We start from the raw sequence: 11,599 nt of genomic DNA, 5'->3' as shown, positions 1-11,599 counted from the left end.
TCTAATAAAATGCCACATGCATAGCATAATTTCATGCTCTCCCACATAAGTTCTCTGCTTTTATCCATTGAATATATCTAAAGCATTTAATGTAATAAAGATATATTGATTTGAGTTGTTTGGTTAACGTAGAAAGGTAAATGTAAAACTACTCTAATAAAGGGTCACATGATAGAACCTCATGCTCTACCTCTACATTTTTATATATATTTTTTGATATTAATGATTACAGCATGACATCTTACTAAATTAATAATTATGAAAAACAAAAAGAGAACAGTTTTATGCAACTTATTATTCATAACAATCATCAAATGAAACATAAACTCTAGTTTAGAAATTAGAAACTACATGATCAACTTATCTCCTCGCTCATTTGCATGTCAATAACTATCAAGAACATTTTTAGATATCCTTAAAAATTACACCATATACTCTCATTTCAAATAAATAGAAAATTTCACCATATATTTAATGAAAAAAAAGATATTTATTGAACACACTAACACACACAATCAGTATACACGTGCCAATTTTAAACTAAAATTGTTTGTTGAAAATTGTGACTTCACTTTAAGTCATGATTTCAATTTAAAACTAGTGTGTGTATATTGTTGTGTGTTTTTCCCTTTAATTAATAAAACCAACTAACTAAAATTTAGAGTATGTTTAGTAGATTATAATAAATATCGTGATGTAATAGTTAGGGATGTCCAACAGCAACCAATACCCGACCCACCCGCCTAACCCGTCCGATCCGGCCCAAGAACCGGCTGACCTAACGCCAATGATGGTCGGTGGTGGGTCTCCACCTCTAGAATCTGAAAACCACAAGTCGGTTGGCAAGTTTTCTCCCCAAAACCCGAAGAAACCCGACCAAACCGATAAAAGAGCAATTTCTAGCGAATTTTTTTTAGATCCGGCAAGATCTCAGCTAGATCCATGAAATCTCCACCAGATTTGGCAAGATCTCACTAGATCTGGCGAGATCTTGCTAAATCTAGTGAGATTTCGCCAAGTCCGACGATAACCCAAAGAAAATCCGGCCAAAATATCACCGATTTTCTGCCCATTTCGCCGTTAACTGGTCGGATTTTGGCTGATTTTGAGATCTTCAACTCTGACTGAACCAACCGCCATCCGTTGAAGGTGAGATTCGCCCGATCCGATCAGCCACTCCGGTTGGCAGCGAGTTGAAATTCTGGCCATCCGATTTGGTCAGGTTGGTTCCGGGTTGGGCACAAACCCGACCTGGACCGACCCGTGGACAAGCCTAGTAATAGTTATTAGGTCATGTTAATGAGTGCCCTTAGGGCAATGGTTAATAAATCATTTAAGGAAATTTTTTATATCACTTTTATGGGAAATTGAAAAGTTGTAAAAATATTAATTTTTTTAATTTTTTTTTCTCATACAAACTTTCTTAAAATAGTTTATTAACAAATGCTTTTAGGGCATTCTTTAACTTTTCCTCTATATATATATATATATATAGTTTAGTTATTCTATGGTTTTTTTTTTCAAAATTTTTTTTTTTTTATTCTATGGTTTAGCTATTCTGTAATTTAGTTATGTTTTTACAACAATGAATAATAATTTCTTATGAAATGTTATTCTTTAAAATGGGGAATAATTATTCCTCTCTAAAAGGGTTATAATAGATATTCCTTAGTAGGTATAATAATTTCTAAAATTAATATATTTTTAAATAAACAAAATTTATGTATACATATAACAATTATAAAAATAAAATAACTTTAAATAAAAACTCATCTCTCATCATTAAAAAATACATATAACAATTTCTAAAATTAATGTATGAGTAAGATATTTCCTAAAATAAATTTTATATTTTATTTTAATGATACAACTTACAACCAAACTTATGAATATGTTTGGTTATTTAATTATAACAAATTTTATTTTCAGTAATAAGCATTACCATTTTTATATGTAATTTTCATTCAGTGTACTTAATGTGCCCTTAGAGTGAGTGTACAATTGTGTGCATGCAGAGAAATTATACAATCCTCTGGAGGAATATCACTTGTCCACCATTCCACTAGAAGACTCCCACTTATTTAAAATTACTGAGTTAGTAATCAATTTCTGTTTAAAAAAAAAAATTCTAATTCAATAATTTTAAACAGATGAGAGTATTTTAGTGAAATAATAAACCACATCACTTATCTACTATAAATACCTTATAATTTCTTGTGCGTAAGAATTTTTTATACTTTAATTAATAAAACCAACTATTATTAGTTGAGAGAAAAGGATAACATGTCTTATTAGGCTATTATTCACGAACTACTGAAGTATGAACTATGAAGTCTCCTGTACTGTGTTTTGTCGGCCCAATCGTCTAGCGCAATATCTGTGTCGTCTCAGTCTAAATTATTACGTGGTGTGCACTGAGTGTGAATCACCGACTCTTCTCCACTCCATCACTTTTAATTTTTGACTTTTACCCAATCCACTATCACCTCCTCGTGCCATAAAATAGTTGGCAACACCGGCAAAAATTTCACATACCAAAGTGCCATGTACCAACTCCAAATTCAATACTCATCAAAAAAAAAAAAACTCCAAATTCAATACAGTGTGTCCCACCATTTGTTCTATTTTTCCACTCAATATCACCTACTGACCTACACGTGATAAAGAATAAATGGCAGGACCCCCAATCTTCAATTATGGTCACACACACTAGATTTTGCATCCACTCAATCACTATAAAAAAGCTTCTCAAAAAAAAAAAAAAAAATCACTATAAAATAATCCTAATCTCAATTAAGAGGTTGGTTTAGTAATTCATAGTGTCATAATAAATCAAGAGATTCAAAGTTAGAAATCTCTTGCAAATATCTTTGAGGCCAATATTAGAGGTTCTTTTCTGTAATAATCCAGGTAAAAAATTTTAGTATAATTGTTAATAAATTATGGTAAAAAAATTTTAACATAATTTTTATAAAAAATTAAAAAAAATTTTCATTTTTTTCATAAAATATTTCTAAAAATAATTTATAAACGAATAACTTAGTTCATTCAGGAACATTTCCTGTATATAAATAATTCGCCTTCTATAAAATTAGGCCTTGCATTACCATCCAGACAGAGAAGATAAAGTGAGTGAAGTGTGCGAGTGAATAAGGAGAAGCAGAAGAAAAAGTAGAAAAACCAAAGACGACGAGGATGATGATGACGCTTTTATGAGGAGTTGACGTGTGCTTTCCAGCTTAATTAGGAGTATTGTGGATATTATATATCTTTAGCTTTCTATTCCTGTATTTGATTCCCTTGTCTCCAAGTCTTTATAATACAAAGCGGGCAAGCAACTCACAGTTTACACTTCTCAGACAAAGCATCTAAACCAAACCAAACCAAAGTTAATGTTTCAAGAAACCAAGAAGAAAAACACTTGCTTTGAAGCCATTATTAAGAAAAGTGTTGTGTACTTGTATAAATAGCCGAAAGTAAAAGTAAAAAAAAACTTGTCTCATTTTGAAATACAAGTCTGTCTGGGTGTGGTAGCCATGAGAGGAGGGACAACAGTGTTTGTGTTAGTATTGTGGTGGGTGCTGCTGGCGGCGGCGCCGACGTCGTACTGTGCCAATGTGACTTACGATCACAGAGCATTGGTGATCGACGGCCAGCGTCGAGTCTTGATCTCTGGCTCCATTCATTACCCGCGTAGCACTCCCGAGGTTCCAACTTTTTGTTTGTTTGTTTGTTTTATTCTATATTTTAAGCTCTCTGTGTGTTGCTAAGTACTAAATTGTTTAATGTTGTTTGCAGATGTGGCCGGACCTAGTACAAAAATCTAAAGATGGAGGATTGGATGTGATCGAGACCTATGTTTTTTGGAACTTACATGAACCAGTTCGAAGCCAGGCTAGTTTGTTTTCCTCTTTTCTATGTTTTTTTTTTTTTTTTTTTTTTTTTTTTTGGGTTTATAGCTTAGATATAAAATGTATGAAGATTTTGAAGAAATCAAAATCTTGAGCTAATGCTAGTCAGCTGGTCTTATTGTAGTGTTCTCAGTAGTTAAGGAAAGAAAATTGAACTAGAAGATTTTATTTTTATCATTATTAGGATTTTCCTTTGTTTTCTCAGCTATCAATTAGAGAATGATTGTTAGTTTGATACTCTAATTCTTGAATTTTTATATAAAAAAAAATTAATTAATTTCTCACTGACCCACTAAAAAACTCTACAGTATGATTTCGAGGGTAGGAAGGATTTGGTGAAATTTGTCAAAACTGTTGCTGATGCTGGGCTTTATGTTCATCTTCGTATTGGTCCTTATGCATGTGCGGAGTGGAATTATGGGTAATGACTTTTACAATATTTTACTCATTTGGTCTGCTTGCCTTTTTGTGGGAAAATAATTGCTGATTAGTTAATTAATTAATAATTTCTTACCCTTTTTTTTTTTACTTTTCTTTTTTTTCCAATCCTTGATAAAGTTTCAATTTTTGAACAGTGGTTTTCCTGTATGGTTGCATTTTGTACCTGGAATCGCGTTTCGAACTGATAATGAGCCCTTCAAGGTTTTAAAGCTCACCCTGCTTTGGATTAGTGTGCTATTATTTTGGTATTTTTAAACGGTTGTTTTCATGATTGCAAAATTCACTATTTCAGGCTGAAATGAAGCGATTCACAGCTAAGATTGTGGACTTAATGAAAGGGGAGAAACTTTATGCTTCCCAGGGTGGACCTATTATTTTATCTCAGGTTAATTTTGCAAGTATTTTACTCAGTTCTGGTTGCACTTGCATAATAATATAATAATGATTCCATATTAACTTTGTGGTTTTTTTTTTAATGCCAGATAGAAAATGAGTATGGAAACCCTGGCATTGAGTCCGCATTTGGGTCTGCTGGCAAATCCTATGTAAATTGGGCAGCAAACATGGCTGTGTCTTTGGATACAGGGGTGCCCTGGGTCATGTGCCAGCAAGCTGATGCTCCTGATCCCATTGTGAGTATTTTCATTTACCTTGTATGGAAATTTATTGACTTGTAAGTTTTATAAATGCGGTGACCAAAATAATATTGAATGGGGGCTTTACTAATCAGAGGAATTACTCAATTAGTTATTATCATCTTTTCAATCTTAATTACTTGCAGATTAACACTTGCAATGGATTTTACTGTGATCAATTCAAACCTAATTCTAACCAGAAGCCAAAAATGTGGACTGAGAATTGGAGTGGATGGTAAGCTGTCGCTGCATTTGCTAAATGAGATGTGTTCCCTTGTATATTAATTGCTTATTTCGGCATTCAACCTCTTTTTTCTTTCCTTTTTTGGCTGGAAATAAATTTTCTTCATTTACTGGTGTCAGAATTATGGTTTAGTGATTCATATCACCATTTCTTAACAGCTTAAGCTTTTGGAGGAATCAGTAATTTAACAACTAGATACCTTCTGATTTGTATGGAATATTTTTAGGTTTCTCTCGTTTGGTGGTGCTGCGCCCTACAGACCTGTGGAAGACCTCGCATTTTCTGTGGCTCGCTTTTTTCAGCTTGGTGGAACTTTACAAAATTATTATATGGTATTGCAATATATTGGCAGTTTATGATGGTTTAACATAGTTTTATCAGGATTTTCTATGTTTGTACTCTAGGACAATATTCAGCCTAAACTCTGTTACCAAAAAACATGAAGTGATAGATCAAGTTTTTTGGTTGCTCTTAACCAGTACCATGGTGGGACTAACTTTGGTCGGACTACTGGTGGGCCCTTCATTTCCACAAGTTATGATTATGATGCTCCACTTGACGAGTATGGTATGGTGCCCATCCCTCTTTCATCAATGTTAAATATCAGACTTTTACAATGTAAGCCTCAGAGTTTTGCATGTAGATGCTGTGAGGTGTTCAAAAATGGTTGAAGTAGTTGAATCAGAAGATCACTATGACTGATGCCCTCTCAAGGTCATCAATTATATACAGCCTAACTCACATTTGCTGTAAATATGATGCTTAGAGGCTCAAAGGCACTTATGACAAGCTTATCATATTTTTACGTTTGACAATAAAAAGTTATATAATAGCCCATAGGTTCTTGGTTTTATAATATGGTAGGAATGTCTTTGATCTGTGCCTGAATTCAATTCCACGTATCGTGCAGGACTTATTAGACAGCCTAAGTGGGGCCACTTAAAAGATGTGCACAGGGCAGTGAAGCTTTGTGAAGCAGCATTGGTGGCTACTGATCCAACAGTTACTTCTCTTGGTTCAAACTTGGAGGTATAGCTCATTATGGTCCATTTTCATCTTTTACAGTTGTAAGAAAAGACCAGTTCTACTTTATGCTTTAATCCATCACCTAATTATTCAGAAAAAATAAATAATACAATACCAAATTGGTGTGTAGAATCACTACAAATAAATTTTTTTATGCATTGAGATGTAAAGTGAGGTTTTTAAACTAACATGGGCTTATTCTGAATTTCAGGCTGCAGTTTATAAAACAGGATCCAAGTGTGCAGCCTTTCTTGCCAATGTGGGCACCCAATCTGATGCAACTGTGAAATTCAATGGCAATTCATATCGCTTGCCTGCATGGTCTGTGAGCATTTTACCTGACTGCAAGAATGTAGTTCTGAATACTGCAAAGGTTTGCTCATTAGCTTCCATTGCACTTTATACATTTTAATTGAGACAGATTCCCTTGGTTTCATAACGATACACAAACTATTTTATATTTGGTGATAAAGATGTGAATCATGATTGCTCTTTCTTAGTTATATTAGTAGCTCCATTCTGTCGAGTTCCCTTTTAAAAAGTGTATTAATTAATTATAAATCTATAAAGCCCTCTAGGTCTTATATCACCTGAATTGTTTGTTCCTAAATTTTATCTTATAGTTAAATATTATTCATATGTTTTACAGCATGAACCCCCTCCCTCCCCCTCAATCCAAGCACGTCATAAAGGATTTTTAACTTGCATTAGGATTCTTTGGCAGTTCAAAATTTCCTTTTCATTGGTCTTGATTTAGTTCATACCCTGAAAGACTACAGCATGTCTAGATTGCTTGAAATTAGGTCCCAAGCAGAGTCATGAGTTTTTTTAACCTTTTGAATTAGTTGTGAATATATTTTGCTCTTTTTACTTCAACAAAATATCAGAGGACATACTTGAGATGAATTTCAGTACTAGCTTCTATATAACCGTTTCAGAACTTGTAATCTTTGTAAGATATTATTTTCCATGAATTTGTCAGAAACTTAAATCAAGTTTTGAATTTTGATGGTTGTCTAAATTAATTGGTTTTTATTATATTGGATCTGCTTCTTACCTAGTAGTTTTGTCCAAGTTGATTTGAGAAATTTTGTAATGTTTGTAAATTTATGTTCATTAAGAGAGGAATGTGTGTGTGTAAGTTACATTAAATGAAGTTATGCTTTGTAAAGTTTATACGCCACAGTCTCTTATCATATGGATTATTTCATTTGCGTTACTGGCCTATGCAATCATTATAAGAGTTTCGTCTATTAAATTTCTCTTATTATCTCATGATACCATAATGGTAAAAGGATGATTTTCTCTTACTCTTGGTGTGCTGCAACCAAGAGTAAGAGAATTGCAATAGTTATTTTGTGAGTGTTTTATTTCGTGACACACCCTCTTGCTTGTTCACACATGAGAACTGTGGAAGCAACCAAAACTGCTAAAATAAGCATTTTTGTGGCTATCATTTTCTTGTAGTAATCAATTTCTATTTTTTTTATTAGTATTCCCTAATTGATCACTTTGAATATAATTTTCCCATGACAGATTAACTCTGCCACTATGGTTCCAAGCTTCATTCACCAATCTTTAAACAGTAATGTTGACTCCTCTGAAGCAATAGGCTCTGATTGGAGTTGGATAAATGAACCAGTAGGTATCTCATTGGACAGCGCATTTGTGAAACTTGGGCTATTGGAGCAAATAAATACTACAGCTGATAAAAGCGACTACTTGTGGTACTCATTAAGGTATACAAGTTGCTTTTTCATATGGCTTCTTTCTTTGGCATATTGTTAGCCTCTCCAGCCAGTTGTGATGCATTCACTATTGTAAAACATTTTTTTTTCTTGCTGTTTTGTCAGCACTAATATTAAAGGCGACGAGCCTTTCTTTGATGGATCTCAAACAGTTCTTCATGTGGAATCACTTGGTCATGCCCTTCATGTCTTTATTAATGGGAAACTTGCAGGTGATGAAAAATTATTAAGTAATGAGAATGTGATATACTTGGATTACCATAGAATTATGATTCTCTCTGTCTTTCCATAATGTTTCCCCTTTTGCCACTTTTCTTGGAGGTCCTTCGTTTTTTGTGCCATATCTTAAATTTTGGATGGTTGCTCCCTGGATAACCTGAGGCGTGTAGCATTTTGAGAAATCATGATGGAATAATTGCTTTCTTTTGATCTTTTTTCTTCAATTATTTTTTCCTGCAACGAAACTACCAAGGCTGAGGTGGTTAAAGGTCTAGAGGAAGGCTCGATCTTGGCTTCCTTCTTAATTTGTGAAAGACAAAAGCATTTATCATTAAGTAGGTTAAGGAAGACATAGTTTCTCAAAACATCTAGTGTGCACGTGTGCACTATAATTCTATAAATAATATTTTTTAAGTGTTCAGTTACTTCTATATGTCGGTGCCAAGATCCAAAAAAAAAAAGAAAAAAGAACCTTGATATCTCCTGTAAATTAAAAGGTTAAAGGAACTAGGACCAAGCCTGATCCAGACACAAAACTTTCATGTAATAATTACAGTAGTTCTTTTGAAATGTTTGATGGATACATGCTAGTTTTAGAATTATTTTATACTGTGTCTTTTGTACTGATAGTCTGATATAAGTATTGGAACCTTTGCAGGGAGTGGAAAAGGCAACAGTGGCAATGCTAAGGTTGCATTGGAGATCCCCATTTCACTTTCAGCTGGGAAGAACACAATCGATCTCCTGAGTTTGACAGTCGGACTTCAGGTTTAGCCTTCCTGCATTTATTAAAGAATGGAAATATTTTTGCCAGAATAGTTTTTGTTGAATAAATCTAATATTTATTGGATGAACAAGTTTCAGCACTCAATAAATCAGTAGTTATAAGTATTTTTTAATGAATACCTCTATATATTTATATCAGAACTATGGAGCATTTTATGAAAAAACGGGTGCGGGGATAACTGGCCCGGTAAAGCTGAAAAGTGCAAAAAGTGGCACTACTGTTGATCTCTCTTCTCAGCAGTGGACATATCAGGTCAGTGTACTTACTATTTCTTTTTTGTTTGTTTTCTTCGTTAAAAAAAAAAAAAATCAATGTCCTAATACAGATTTGGGAAAGATAGAAGTTCTTAAACAGACAATGGGATGAGTCCCACCAACTAGGAAAACTGAAGAAACCTATTTATTAATTAATTAGTTCAGAATAAGCTGATATACAACTCCTAAAAAGGATAATTAATTTTTTTGTTCATAACTCAAAAAGGATTAATCAATAATATTTGCTTTTCCTCTATTTTTGTCTTTGTTATTGCAAGTGCAGGTTGGACTTCAAGGTGAAGAATTAGGTCTGTCTAGTGGAAGTTCTTCACAGTGGGTTTCACAATCTACCTTGCCCAAAAACCAACACTTGACTTGGTACAAGGTAATTTTTTTTTTTTGAGTTGAATCATTCAAATACCTTATCTCATGACCAAGGGAATCATAAATGGTAAGTTTTTTACTCACAACGGCTCAATTGTCCTCTGTAATCTTGTTGTCCATATCCAACTGAAGTGGATTTCAGTATCACTAGTCTACTTGCATGCTTTAGAAGAAGATCAATGGAAATGCTATTGGAACAACTTTTTAGATACTAATAAAAAACTATACTTGTTGATGCAGACAAAGTTTGATGCACCTGCTGGCAATGACCCAGTTGCAATAGATTTTACAGGGATGGGGAAGGGTGAGGCATGGGTGAATGGACAAAGCATTGGACGTTATTGGCCAGTGTATGTTGCTTCAAATAGTGGCTGCACTGACTCTTGTAATTATAGAGGATCTTATAGTTCAAGTAAATGCCTCAAGAACTGTGGGAAGCCATCTCAAACACTGTAAGTGCTGTAAGGACTCATCATGGGAAAAGTATTGAAGTAAAAAGATTTATTTCTCATATCACTGATCTCACAGGTACCATGTACCCCGCTCATGGTTGCAATCAAGTGGCAATACTCTTGTATTGTTTGAAGAAATCGGTGGTGATCCAACGAAGATATCTTTTGCCACAAGACAGACTGGAAGTTTGTGCTCACATGTGTCAGAGTCTCACCCATCTCCTGTTGATACATGGGATGCAGATTCAACGTCAGGAATGAAATCAGGGCCTCTACTATCACTGGAATGCCCATTTCCTGGTCAGGTCATCTCTTCAATCAAGTTTGCAAGTTTTGGAACTCCTGATGGGACTTGTGGGAGCTTTGGTCATGGCCAGTGCAGCAGCAGTAATGCTCTTGCAGTTGTACAGAAGGTGTGACATTGCTCACTTTTTTTTTAAAGAGTTCTATGAACCTCCTCTCTTTATAATACCCAACTTATTTTGGTTTATACTGACTAGTCTGAATTTTTACAGGCTTGTGTTGGATCAAAGAGTTGTAGAGTTGGAGTATCAATTAATACATTTGGTGACCCATGTAAAGGAGTAACAAAGAGTTTAGCAGTAGAAGCTTCCTGTACAAAGAGACATGCTCAATGACTTAACCTATGAATTATAAGAGCTTTCCCCATAGGTCTCTGCTTAATAAGCTTTTAGATTGGCTATGGAAGCAAAAAAAAAAAAAAAAAAAAAAAAAAAAAAAAAAAAAAAAAATTCCTTCCAGAAAAGGAAATGTGTCCTCAATGTATTCTTGCCAAAAAAAAAAATGGCTATCTGATCAATTGTGGAATAATAATGGCATGTACAAGATATAGTTCTGAATATGACTTTTTTCTAATACACCATTATAGCAACCAGGAAATAGTATTTCACGGGAGAAGTTCTATATGGTTAGAACTGTACCAATTGATTTGCTTGATCAAATCAAACTACCGTTGATGGACTACGGCATCTTCTGATATTCTACCATTCAGGATCAAAATAATTTAAAGTCTTTAAATTTTACACTAATTTGCACTTGGATGAATAGATAAACTTTGTACTGAATAAATCTCTGGAAGTAGCAGTTTAGAGTATTAGCAGTGGGGGGTGTAAGTAAACACCCCCCCAGTTGCTATTTTACATCCAAAACATCAAAAATTGTCCAACATCCAGGTATGGGTACTTAAAAAATCTTGCAACCTGTGAACAGTAGGTTCTTATATATAGAACCTACTGTTCACTTGGTTGTAAAAATAATAATATTATTTTAATAGAAAATGAGAACCTTCTCTCTCCTCATTTGCTCTACACGGTACAGAGTCACAGACTACACTCTCCTCTTCTCACTCATTCTCTTCATCTCAGTCACTCTTCTCCCTCTCTCTCCCAATTACAGAAGCTCCATTGCCCATGCTCAATCACTCTCTTTTCCAATGACTTTTTTTTTCCTCTTCATTGTATCATTCTATCCCCAAACT

The 11,599-nt window shown here is 34.1% G+C and overlaps 1 protein-coding gene across 1 annotated transcript; it reads left to right on the top strand.

Annotated features, from left to right (window-relative positions):
- Window positions 1–3,102: 3,102 nt before the first annotated feature.
- Window positions 3,103–11,144, top strand: LOC126726046 (beta-galactosidase 8). The gene is made up of 19 exons (XM_050431158.1): window positions 3,103–3,707; window positions 3,799–3,894; window positions 4,220–4,332; window positions 4,487–4,553; window positions 4,645–4,737; window positions 4,835–4,984; window positions 5,134–5,222; window positions 5,458–5,563; window positions 5,711–5,798; window positions 6,142–6,260; window positions 6,469–6,630; window positions 7,794–7,996; window positions 8,111–8,217; window positions 8,883–8,992; window positions 9,150–9,263; window positions 9,549–9,650; window positions 9,890–10,101; window positions 10,178–10,514; window positions 10,617–11,144. The coding sequence occupies exons 1-19, from the start codon at window positions 3,537–3,539 to the stop codon at window positions 10,737–10,739; spliced, it is 2,562 nt and encodes an 853-aa protein (XP_050287115.1). The 5' UTR covers window positions 3,103–3,536; the 3' UTR covers window positions 10,740–11,144.
- Window positions 11,145–11,599: the final 455 nt, after the last annotated feature.

This window comes from Quercus robur, chromosome 1, assembly GCF_932294415.1.
Source record: "Quercus robur chromosome 1, dhQueRobu3.1, whole genome shotgun sequence".
Taxonomy (NCBI): domain Eukaryota; kingdom Viridiplantae; phylum Streptophyta; class Magnoliopsida; order Fagales; family Fagaceae; genus Quercus; species Quercus robur.
Note: the sequence above shows the minus strand (reverse complement) of the source record. Positions and strands in the feature narration are given on the sequence as shown.